The following is a 12,159-nucleotide window of genomic DNA, read 5'->3' as shown; positions in this document are numbered from 1 at the left end:
ACTTCTTGGCAAATAGATTTGTAAATTTATGAACATTTAATTGATATATTTGAGACCTTAATCACTTTCTTCACAGAATGAGGTCAAGAGAACTGCAATTCTGGCTGCCTCAGCGGGGGAGATGGGACGCAGCGCTCACTCATTCCATCAGCCTTGCTGGGGGCCTACCTGCATCAGGCACCTGCCTCTGATCTGCGCCAGCTGGTCATTACAGAAACCTGTACAGAAACCAGTGTGCGAGTTTCGGTTTTCCTCTTCCCTCCTTGTCTCTTTTCCCTCAGGTGTTGTGGGTTTATTTAATTCTAAGTCAGAGGATAGGGACTGTCTTGTTTTGATGGTATGCAAGCTGCTCTGGGAACCTTTTTGGCTGTAGAGTGGGGTCCAAATGTTCTAAACAACTACTACTATTAAATTCCTCACCTGTTTAGTTCCTAATCAAGTAGATGGGAAGGCTGCATATAAACTTCTTTGTATATTTATTAAGGCAAATGTACAAAAAGGATATGGGGGAATTGAGAGAAAAATCAGTGCTAAATTAAGACGGTCCGTTCGTGATCAATTTTATAACAATGCAAGCATTCCACAGCTTATTAAAAAATACGTTAAAGGGCCCTGCATACAATGAAATAGGTTTATCGCAGGTGAAGAGGCGGGCAGCAGTCAAACATTTAAAGCATTATATTTCTAAATGCCATGTAAAAGCAAATCTTCACAATTCTTTTATGGAAGAGGATCTGCCCATCAGTTCTTCAAGATTATGCTTGCTGACACCAGTCCCTCCTGTATGTCTCCCAATTGTGTGTGCATGTTCTACCCTTAATCATGGGTCCTCCTTTTATACATATTTTATTATCATTATTTATTAAATCAACCTCCCTCCCTCCAATGCTGGAACCCTGGAGGAAGGAGGGAAGGCATCCATTAACACACTTCAAGATTTGCAAAATATGTAGAACTCCAGATAATAAATAAAAATAATAAAAATTCCTAGAAGTTAGAAGACTTAACACTCTTCCTTACATTAAAAAAAAAAATTAAAATCAGGACAATTTTGTAAAAAATCAAACATAAAAAGGAAGCTTTACATACAAAAATAGGAAGGGCTTGGAGATAAAAACAAGCCATTTCCCCCCAAACCTTTGCTTATTTAGGGCAAAAGAGAAGTCCATTCAGGTGCCCAGCTTTCCATCTGCCTTGCAGAGAAGTTCTGCAAAACCTCAAGGGGAGCAGGAGGTGCTATTTTGGCTCCTGGGATGCTGGCTGGTCAGTTGCATCATGCAGTTAGAGCAACCTGCACACAGGCTTGAGGGAACCGTGGAGCTCTGCTCTGGGCTTTCATCCCTGGAGATGGCAGTGCAGGCTCAGTTCAGTTCCAACGGATGATCTCTTCCGTGGCCATGCGTATAATCTTGTTGAAATCAAAATGTATGTACTTCCTCCAGAAACGTCGGTCTCTGCCATAAACCTGGGCCGGGTAGCGTGGGCTTCCTGTGCAAACAGAGAAAACTCAATCAGCCACCAAAAGAATTACAAGTGTTTGGTCATTTCTCAGAAAAACAGAGCAATGCCAGCCATTAGAGGGCCCAACAGAGCCTTCTACTTGGCCTACATTGCTGACATAAAGTTAAGGATTACCAGTTTTGTTCACTTTGCAGCAGCCTTTGCCAAAGTAGTAGCCTCCAGGTGTTTTTAAGACTACAACAAACATCAGCCACGTCCAGGGAGTTGGTAGTCCAAAACATCTACAAGGCACCAGGTTGGAAAAGGCTGTTCTACAAATATGATGCTCAGTTGCCTTTGCCCTTAAGAGATCAGATCGCGATTGAGCACAAGTGCCCTCTGGAGGTTTTGGTGGATTTCAGCCTATGGTGCTGGAGGAGACTCTGGAGAGTCCCATGGACTGCAAGAAGATCCAACCTCTCCATTCTGAAGGAAATCAGCCCTGAGTGCACACTGGAAGGACAGATCCTGAAGATGAGACTCCAATACTTTGGCCACCTCAGGAGAAGAGAAGACTCCCTGGAAAAGACCCTGATGTTGGGAAAGATGGAGGGCACAAGGCGAAGGGGACGACAGAGGACGAGATGGCTGGATAGTGTTCTCAAAGCAACCAGCATGAGTTTGACCAAACTGAGGGTGGCAGTGGAAGACAGGAGGGCCTGGCGTGCTCTGGTCCAGGGGGTCACGAAGAGTCGGACACGACTAAATGACTGAACAACAACAACCTGTGCAGTGCCAGGCTCTGTGCTGATGCAAGAAGCAGAGCAGACCACGGAATGGCTGGAGAATTACATCCTCACCTATGCCGTGGAAGATCCTGGCCACAGCCCTGCCAGTGAACTTCTCATCTTGGCGGAGAGACAGGAAGTTGCGGACGTCAGCTCGTATTTGCTCTTCCCAGTCCCGAAGCTGAAATTGGGAAGCAAAGCATACTGGGAGTTTAGTTACCAATTTGGACATGTTGAGCTGCTTTGTACCAAGTCAAAACACTAGACTCATCTTTGCTCAGCATTGTGCACTTGGTAGTTGGAAGTGTCTCCAGAAAGGGCTCTTTCTCACCTCTGGCTTAAAAGGGAGAAGAGAACTCACTTCTTTGCACAGGTAGAAAAGTGGGCAGGGTAAATCTACTGATTATCTAGCCCAGAACTTCCTTCTGGCAGCAACTCAAGGTCTTTCCAGCTCCTTGATTCTTGGGCCCTTTTTAAAATGGGAGATTTCTGCCTGCAAAGGACCTACTCTGCCACTGAGTTATGACCCTCTCCTTTGAAAAATAAGAGGAGTAGCAGGGTTAGAACCCTCCCTGTCTTCAGAGCAAGTCCCTAACCACACATCAGTGGAGAGCACACAGTTAATGTGAACAAATCTGCCAGAGGTTCACCAACCCACCCATCATTATCTCAGGAGATATTTAGAAAGCCTACTCAGACCCATATATAGCATTATGAAACGGATGAGGACCATGAAGTCCCAGGAGCAGTGCAGGATTAGGGGACAGAGACAGTGGCACATTGCCACACACGGTGCCTGACTGTGGCCACAATCTGGAGAAGCCCAAAAGAGATGCCTGTGTCATTCTACGCTTCAGTGCCATTAAGAGGAGGAGCAAAGAGCGGCTTCTCTCACTTTAATGTCTTGGAGATCCTCAGCGCCCTGCTCTTCACTTGGGAGTGCAGGATCTGCCTCATCTGTATCCTTCTCAAAATAATTCAGCAGCAGAGACTTCAGCTGGGCGCTCTTCTCCTCGCCCCCGTGGTCACAGCACGAGGCACAGGCGCGGAAAGCCACACTGCTCAAAAAGACAAGGGAGAGGGAATACTTTTCTTTTTGCAAATCTTTCTTAGCTGTAAAGGGAATCTGAAGGAGCGTCTCCACCCCCATCGTTCAGCAGGGAACAGGGAACCAGGCAGAGGGCCTTCTCGGTGGTGGCGCCCGCCCTGTGGAACGCCCTCCCACCAGATGTCAAAGAGAAGAACAACTACCAGGCTTTTAGAAGACATCTGAAGGCAGCCCTGTTTAGGGAAGCTTTTAATGTTTGATGTATTACGGTATTTTAATATTTTTTTAGAAGCTGCCCAGAGTGGCTGGGGAAGCCCATTATTATTATTATTATTTGTACGAGTTAACACTTTATTATCCCTTTGGAAGGAGGCTTCCCAACTGGTGCCTCCCACCCCTTCTCAGCATATAGCCAGTCCATGACAAGCACCTGTTGTGTCCATTAAACGCAAGGTGGTTTAAATGAAGAAAAAGAAGGGACATTTTACCATATGTGGTGGGAATGTAAGAAGGTGAAGGGTTTCTGGGAGATGATATATAATGAACTGAAAAAGATGTTGAAATATACATTTGTAAAGAAACCAGAAGCTTTTCTGTTAGGAATAGTAGGAAATGAAATAAATAGAAAGGACTGTAAACTTTTCCAATATGCAGTTACAGCGGCGAGAATATTAATGGCCCAAAGATGGAAACAGGAGGAATTACCGACCCTGGAAGAATGGAGAATGAAAATGATGGACTGTACAGAACTGGACAAATTAACTGGGAAGATTAGATATCAACGAGACCATAAGTTCATCGAGGACTGGGGAAAATTTGTAGAATATCTGAAAAATATATGTGATGAACAAACAACGTTCGTGGGATTTCAAGAAGCTCTGTGAAAGGTTGAGGAATATTGTAAAAAAGAAAATAAGATTAGGAAGGCATATAAAAAGGCAGTATTAAATTTAGGAAATGCGTAACTAAAATTTAATTACGGATGATTGGCAGATAAGCTGAAGGAACTCCATAATATATAATTTGTGATAAATCTTTGATATGGTATTATATGTATATTGTATTGAAAATTAATAAAAACTTTAAAAATAATAATAAAAAATAAATAAACGCAAGGTGGTTCTACCTCCCTGTTAGAACAGGAGCTCTTTCTCCTCTCTCCTGCCCCCAGACTGAACACATTGTTCTTTTGCCCAGCTTCTCACATGCAGCAGAGCCCACCTTTTAAAGTGGTGCCAGTTTGTGCCTACCCACCTCTGAAAGGCCTGGAAGCAGGCCTGCAGCTGGGAAAGGGCAGCTTTTTCGCGGCCCGTCACTCGCTGGTGCAGGAAGTCACACACTGAGTCCAGCTCCTTGTCGGTGAGATCGCCGTAGGAGCGCAGGTGGAAAGCAAACTGACCAAATTCCACAAGGATCCCGCTCTTCCTAGACACATGGGAACCTGGGCCACAAGGGAAGGGAAGAATTAAGAAGAGGCCTGCAGCGGAATCAGGCCACTTGGTCCAGCATCCAGGTCTTACAGTGACCAATGATGTGCCCCTTGGGGGAGGCCACAAGCAGGGCATGAGCACAGCAATAGCACTCAGAGAGCCAGTGTGGTGTAGTGGTTAAGAGCGGAAGACTTGTAATCTGGGAACCGGGTTCGCGTCTCTGCTCCTCCACATGCAGCTGCTGGGTGACCTTGGGCTCGTCACACTTCTCTGAAGTCTCTCAGCCCCACTCACCTCACAGAGTGTTTGTTGTGGGGGAGGAAGGGAAAGGAGAATGTTAGCCACTTGGAGACTCCTTTGGGTAGTGATAAAGCGGGATATCAAATCCAAACTCTTCTTCTTCTTCTTCTCTCCCCACTTGCAATTCCCAGCACCCAGAGGCTACTACTTACGACACTAAAACTAGAACACAGCTGTTGCGGCTAGTAGCCACTGACAGTCTTACCCGCCTTGAGCCTGTCTACCCTCTTTTAAAACCATTGAAATTGGTGGACAACGCTAACATTTGTAGGAGCCTGCAGTTATGCACTGGGTGAAGAAGCCATTTCTTGTGTCCGAGTTCTGAATCTTCCAATGTTCAATTTCACTGGAAGGTTAGGTAGAAATCATGCAAGACCCACTACCAGGGAGGCTGGTGCCATGTACGCCAGAGGGTAGTCTGGCCACAAAATCGGCAGGAACCAGTTTAGGAGGAACTGAATGGCTGAACAGGGACACAGGTGGCGCTGTGGGTTAAACCACAGAGCCTAGGACTTGCCGATCAGAAGGCCGGCGGTTCGAATCCCCGCAACGGGGTGAGCTCCCGTTGCTCGGTCCCTGCCATCCTAGCAGTTTAAAAGCATGTCAAAGTGCAAGTAGATAAATAGGTACCGCTCCGGCGGTAAACGGCGTTTCCGTGCGCTGCTCTGGTTCGCCAGAAGCGGCTTAGTCATGCTGGCCACATGACCCGGAAGCTGTACGCCAGCTCCCTCGGCCAGTAAAGCGAGATGAGCGCCGCAACCCCAGAGTCGGCCACGGCTGGACCTAATGGTCAGGGGTCCCTTTACCTTTAATGGCTGAATGGTAGAGTGAAAAACAACTCCAGTTAAGGTGCAAGGAGGGCTCTGCATGTATAGTAAAAATAACTGGGTGGTGGAAGTGTTTTCAAGGATCGTGGTTAGGTGAAGAGATGGTGGAGCAACAAGGGTGGCAGGTGGTTGGCTAGGAAATAAACAGCCAAAATGACACACATTTCCTCTCTACGGTGTGTGTTAATGGATACGCTCTCCCGTTCTTTTGGACTATGTCTGGCAAGGCATTGTGGAATAGTCTGACTAACTGGGAATTTGGTTCGAGCCTCCACCTTAAGCCCCCAAAGGGAGTTTTTTCCCACTGTGGCCCTGCTGGGTCAGATATTAAGAGAGTGGGGGACTGCCTTAGAATCACAAGTTCCTCCATCCTTGTCACTCAGAAGGCCTTTCCCTCTAAAGAACAGCACCCCCGTTTCCCCAATCCCCAACCTTCCAGCCAAGATTAAACAAGGGATGAGCGGCCGACAAGATGTGGCTTCTCTGCTTCTTTCCTAAACCAAGACTGGCTGGGGGCTTAGGCAGAAGGCCTGCTCTCTGGGACAGCTGTTCCCATCCCAGCCCACCTTAGATAGGCTTCCCACTGACTGGTTACCGTTCTGAGTGCTCCACTGCAGCTGACGGAGAGCTCGTTTCACTGGCAAGACCTCCCATCCCATGGAGTCGGCCAGCTCAATGACGTCAAACTCTACAGAGCTGGCATGAGCAAGGTCCACCCCTTTCAGGCGCTGCTGGGCCAGACAGACTGCGAGAGGAGGGCACCTGGGGGAAAGGGGAGGAAGAGAAGTCAACACGTGAGAAATCCGTAGGGGAGCAAAAGAGGGTCTATTTATATAATAATAATAATTTATTATTTTTACCCCGCCCATCTGGCTGGGTTTCCCAAACCACTCTGGGCGGCTTCCAACAGAATATTAAAAACAACACAGCACCAGGCATTAAAAACTTCCCTAAACAGCGCCGCCTTCAGTTGGCTTTTAAAAGTAAAATAGTTGTTTATTGCCTTGACATCTGCTGGGAGGGCGTTCCACAGGGCAGGCACCACTACCGAGAAGGCCCTCTGCCTGGTTCCCTGTAACCTCACTTCTCGCAGGGAGGGAACCGCCAGAAGGTCCTCAGCGCTGGACCTCAGCTGGATGATGGGGGTGGAGACGCTCCTTCAGGTATACAGGACCGAGGCTGTTTAGGGCTTTAAAGGTGAGCACCAACACTTTGAATTGTGCTCAGAAGCGTACTGGGAGCCAATGCAGATCTCTCAGAACCGGTGTTATGTGGTCTTGGCGGCCGCTTCCGGTCACCAGTCTAGCTGCTGCATTCTGGATTAATTGCAGTTTCCGAGTCACCTTCAAAGGTAGCCCCACGTAGAGCGCATTGCTGTAGTCCAAGTGGGAGATAACTAGAACATGCACCACTTTCATCTGGCAAGCTTGGATTCAAGCACAGATGGAATGATTGGAAGAGTGCAGAGTTCAAATCCACTCCTAATAAATTATCATAGTCATCAAGGGGACAGCTTCAGTTCATCCAGTGAACGCAAGGAATACCCAGCTCCCCAGGTACAATTAGGGCTCTGTGTGTACTCTCCATGATCATGCCAAGCTGTGAGCATGAAAACTGGCATCTGGCACAGAACGCAGCATTTTTCAAAAGGAGGCTTCTAGCCCTCATGTTTTCCAGCTGAGCTGTCACTGCGGCAATCTGTGTCACATCTGGGGACACCTCAGAAATGGGTTGGAAGACAGCTGTGCCAAACTGCCAGGGGGCTGCAAAGCTCTTTATGCTCCCTTGTCTGGCCCAGCAGGGGACGGAAGGAATTGTTATAACTATTTTTATTTCGATTTGCATCCTGTTTTCCCATCAGGAACGATACTCGAAACAGCCTGTGCAAAAACAGCTATACAGCAACAAGCGATTTGAACAGCGAAACCATACGTGTGGGCGCACAATGATAAAACCTACAATTAATTGTATTGTTTCAAGTGTGAGAATGAATCAGCTTCATGAAAATGTGCTTTGTTTGACTCCTTCAACCAGGCAACAAAATCCTCAGGTTTGCTTTAAGGCTGAGGGTGTCATGCGACCCTGGTCACAAGAGGTTCCGTCCCCCCCCCAATAATCCACTCTTCCCTTGGGTTCTTTCTGAGTCCCCTAGAAGCTTATCCACGTGCCACCATTTCCCAGTGCTCAGTTTCCCCCAGGTCCCTGCTCAGAGCGATGATGATGATTAATAATAATAATAATAATGATAATGATAATGATAATGATAATAATAATAATAATAAATTTATATCCCACCCTCCCCAGCCGAAGCCGGGCTCAGAGCGGCTAACAACCGTAAAATAATACAGCATTCTAAAAACAATTCATTATGAAATCAGTTCAAATCAAATTGATGGCAACCATTGGGCTAGAATTCTGTGAAGAATTACCAGAGGAGGATGTCAGGCTGTGCCTTGGCCAAAGGCCTGGTGGAACAGCTCTGTCTTGCAGGCCCTGTGGAAAGATGTCAAGTCCTGCAGGGCCCTACTCTCTTGGGACAGAGCATTCCACCAGATCGGAGCCACAGCCGAAAAAGCCCTGGCTCTGGTTGAGGCCAGCCTAACCTCCCTGTGGCCTGGGACCTCCAAGATGTTTTTGTTTGAAGACCGTAAGTTCCTCCATGGGACATACCAGGAGAGGCGGTCCTGCAGGTACGAGGGTCCTAGGCCGTATAGGGCTTTAAAGGTTAAAACCAGCACCTTAAACCTGATCCTGTACTCCACCGGGAGCCAGTGCAGCTGGTATATCACCGGGTGAACGTGATCTCGCAGCGAGGACCCCGTAAGGAGTCTCGCTGCGGCATTCTGCACTTGCTGGAGTTTCTGGGTCAGTCTCACGGGCAGCCCCACATAGAGCGAGTTACAATAATCCAGTCTGGAGGTGACCTGCGCGTGGATCACAGTGGCTAGGTCAGGGCGAGAGAGGTAAGGAGCCAACTGCTTAGCTTGGCGGAGATGAAAAAATGCCGCCTTTGTTATAGCTGTAATCTGCGCCTCCATAGAGAGGGAGGTATCGAAGATTACACCCAAACTCTTAACGGACGATGCTGGCACTAATTGCACCCCTGCAAGAGATGGGAGTTGCCCCCCCCCAATCCCATATCGTCCCGTCCCAGCCACAGGACCTCTGTCTTCGAAGGATTTAACTTCAACCGGCTCCCACGTAACCATCCAGCCACAGCTTCCAACCATCTGGTCGGTGTGTCTGGGGCCGGGTCAGGATGGCCATCCATCAACAGATAGAGTTGGGTGTCATCGGCATACTGATGGCAACCCAACCCAAAACTCCGAAGAAGCTGGGCGAGGGGGCGCATAAAGATGTTGAAAAGCATCGGGGAGAGTATCACACCCTGAGGCACTCCACACACCAAGGAGTGACGTGACGACAGATCCCCCCCAAGCACCACCCTCTGTCCCCGACCAGAAGCTACCTTCCCCTCCGTACCTTTGAGCCACTGCCCGCAGCTGCTGGGGGCCACCGTAGCAGACCACCCTGCAGGAAGAGAAGGTGGGGTGCAGGAGCTCCACCCACTGGCGGGGGTGCAATTCCAGGTAGCACAGAAGCGTCTCTATACCTGAAGGGAGAAAGAAGAAATCTCTCGAGCGGGAGGGGGCATCTGCTGCTGCTATGCATCCATCTCTGGTGGAAAGTCTTTCATAGAGTCATAGAAATAATTCCAAGCGTCATCTGGTCCAACCCCCTGAAATACTCAGGGAATGTTTGGCCCAACATGAGGCTCGACCCCAAGCCTCGACCCCAAGATGAAGGGTATCATGCTCTGCTATTCTGAGCTATTTCACTCCAAACAAAACCCCATTTTTTATGCTGTCTGTTTGCAAAGAAGTTTGCATTTAAGCTTGACATATAAAACACAGTCCAGCAGAGAGCGCCACTGGCACATCTCCCCCCCCCCCCAATTTTGCAATGAGGCAGAGGGATTGTGGGCCAACTTTGAGATGAGCTCCACCTGGGCCCAGGGCAAGAGGGCCCCTGGGAGCCCAAGGAAAAAGGCAGGCACCCAGGGACTCCATCCCACTCCTTCCCTATTAACCCCTGTGTGGCCTAAAGAAAGGCAGTGTTGTGCAGTGGTTAGAGCACCCGGGAGAGACCATGGTTCAAATCCCACTCTGTCATGAAGCTGACTGGGTGGTGGCCTTGGGCCAGTCATTGCTTCTCACCCTAACCTATCTCGCAGGGTGGTTGTGGGGATTAAATGACAAGGACCTAGGAGAGACCATGGTTCAAGTTCCCCACTTGGCTAAGAACATCTTTGTGCATGAGTGTGCAAAAGGCTCATGACCAGTAAGAGAAGGAAGCTGGGCAGCCACCAGCAACGACACAGGGCAAGGAGTGGCTTAGCAGTTGTGGGGCAGGGGCCGGCCCTGCCCTCGTCCTCCTTTGGGAGCTGGAAGTTAACCACCAGTCTGGCCTCCTCACCTTCCTCTCGGAAGTCCAGGGCCTCCACAGTTTGCTGAATGGGGATAGCTCGCTCATGCTTGTAACAGACCCGAGGACGGCCGTCGCCTGGATCAGGCTGCTCCTCGTCGCTCCCTTCCAAGGCAGCCAACATCTCTGCATCACCCACTTCACCGCCCTAGATGTGAAAATAATAATAATAACAACAACAACAACAACAAATTTTTATTTATACCCCACCCTTCCCGGTTCAGAAAACCGGGCTCAGGATGGCTAACAAGAAATTTAAAACACTTAATTGATGCAACAAAAAACAGCATAAAATACAGTATAAAACGTGAATTACGATAAATTCAGAATTCAAAAATCAATTTAGGGGGGAAATCCATCCAATAAACATTAGATGATCACCAGGGCTAGCTGGCTAAATTACAGTGGTACCTCAGGTTACATACGCTTCAGGTTACAGACTCTGCTAACCCAGAAATAGTGCTTCAGGTTAAGAACTTTGCTTCAGGATGAGAACAGAAATCGTGCTCTGGCGGCGCGGCAGCAGCAGAAGGCCCCATTAGCTAAAGTGGTGCTTCAGGTTAAGAACAGTTTCAGGTTAAGAACAGACCTCCAGAACGAATTAAGTACTTAACCCGAGGTACCACTGTAGTCCTATTTGGGCCAGTGAGGAGACCAGGGGAGAATTAGCTGTAGGATCCCACAACGGGTACTCTTCATAAAAAGGGGAGAGGGAGGGAAGGAAGGGGAATAAAAGTTCAGGCTAAGTTCAAATTAAAGGCCAGGCGGAATAGCTCTGTCTTACAGGCCCTGCGGAAGGAGGTTAAATCCTGAAGGGCCCTGGTCTCATGGGACAGAGCATTCCACCAGGTCGGAGCCATCGCTGAGAAGGCCATGGCCCTGGTGGAGGATAATCTGGCTTCCTTAGGGCCCGGGACCTCTAAACTATGGTTGTTCATGGACCTTAAGGTCCTCTGCAGGGCATACCAGGAGTGGCAGTCCCGTAAATACGAAAAGTGTCTTTACTGCACACAGGAGAGACCAATGGCAGGCAGGCAGCAGGGAAAGGAAGGGACCACAAACGGATTCAACTCACTAGAAAGCAGATTCTGATTGAACATTACAAAGACCTTTCTGATGGCAAGAGCTCTTCGACAGAGGAAAGGACTCCCTCTGGAGCTGGTGGACTCTCCTTCCTTGGAGGTTTTAAAGCAGAAGTTGGATGGCCAACTGTCATAAATGCTTCAGTTGCAATTCCTGCACTGCAGGGGGTACCAAAGGTACCATTCTATGATTCTTCCTAAAGACAAGGGAGACACTTCTTCCTCCAGGAGACAAGAACTGTCTTGTGGACCATGATGCCATCTGGTTGCTTATCCTACCCTGGGGCTAGAGGGTTGCATGCTGAATTCATAGAAGCATAGAACTGCTGAGTTGGACGGGACCCTAGTCCAACCCCCTGCAATGCAGGAATCTCAACCTAGAATTCGGATGTGGAGAACGCTTCTCTGTCCCCAACAGAACCACACAAATTGGAGCAGAGTCCCTCCTAACTTGGACTCTCACTGAACCTCAGGGATTCCACGATCCACGAAGCAATAAAGAAAATACTAAGAATATCATATAGTAAAAGGCCAGAGGCATTCCTTTTAGGAATTTTAAATGATGATATTCTAAAAGACAAAACTAATTTTTTTCTGCAGCAAGAATCCTGGTGGCTAAGTACTGGAAAGGGAATCAGTTACCCACTAGGGGAGAGTGGTTATGTAAGCTTTCAGAATACTTAGAATTAGCCAAATTGACCAGACATAATAAGACAAAAACCAAAAAGTGAAGTAAAAAAAGAATGGGAGTGCCTAAAT

The 12,159-nt window shown here is 48.2% G+C and overlaps 1 protein-coding gene across 1 annotated transcript in view; it reads right to left on the bottom strand.

The window, feature by feature from the left end:
* Positions 1–464: 464 nt before the first annotated feature.
* The window catches only part of RECQL4 (RecQ like helicase 4), a 37,870-nt gene continuing 26,175 nt past the window's right edge, over positions 465–12,159 (bottom strand). The window contains exons 19-25 of the mRNA XM_083621859.1: positions 10,310–10,466; positions 9,317–9,446; positions 6,429–6,595; positions 4,531–4,717; positions 3,124–3,286; positions 2,301–2,409; positions 465–1,488 (exon numbers count right to left, since the gene is read on the bottom strand). Of these exons, the coding sequence (XP_083477985.1) occupies positions 1,367–1,488; positions 2,301–2,409; positions 3,124–3,286; positions 4,531–4,717; positions 6,429–6,595; positions 9,317–9,446; positions 10,310–10,466 (1,035 nt within the window). The 3' untranslated portion in view covers positions 465–1,366. The remainder of the gene's footprint in view (positions 1,489–2,300; positions 2,410–3,123; positions 3,287–4,530; positions 4,718–6,428; positions 6,596–9,316; positions 9,447–10,309; positions 10,467–12,159) is intronic.

Source organism: Podarcis filfolensis (genome assembly GCF_964270895.1).
Source record: "Podarcis filfolensis genome assembly, chromosome: 7".
Taxonomy (NCBI): Eukaryota; Metazoa; Chordata; class Lepidosauria; order Squamata; family Lacertidae; genus Podarcis; species Podarcis filfolensis.
Note: the sequence above shows the minus strand (reverse complement) of the source record. Positions and strands in the feature narration are given on the sequence as shown.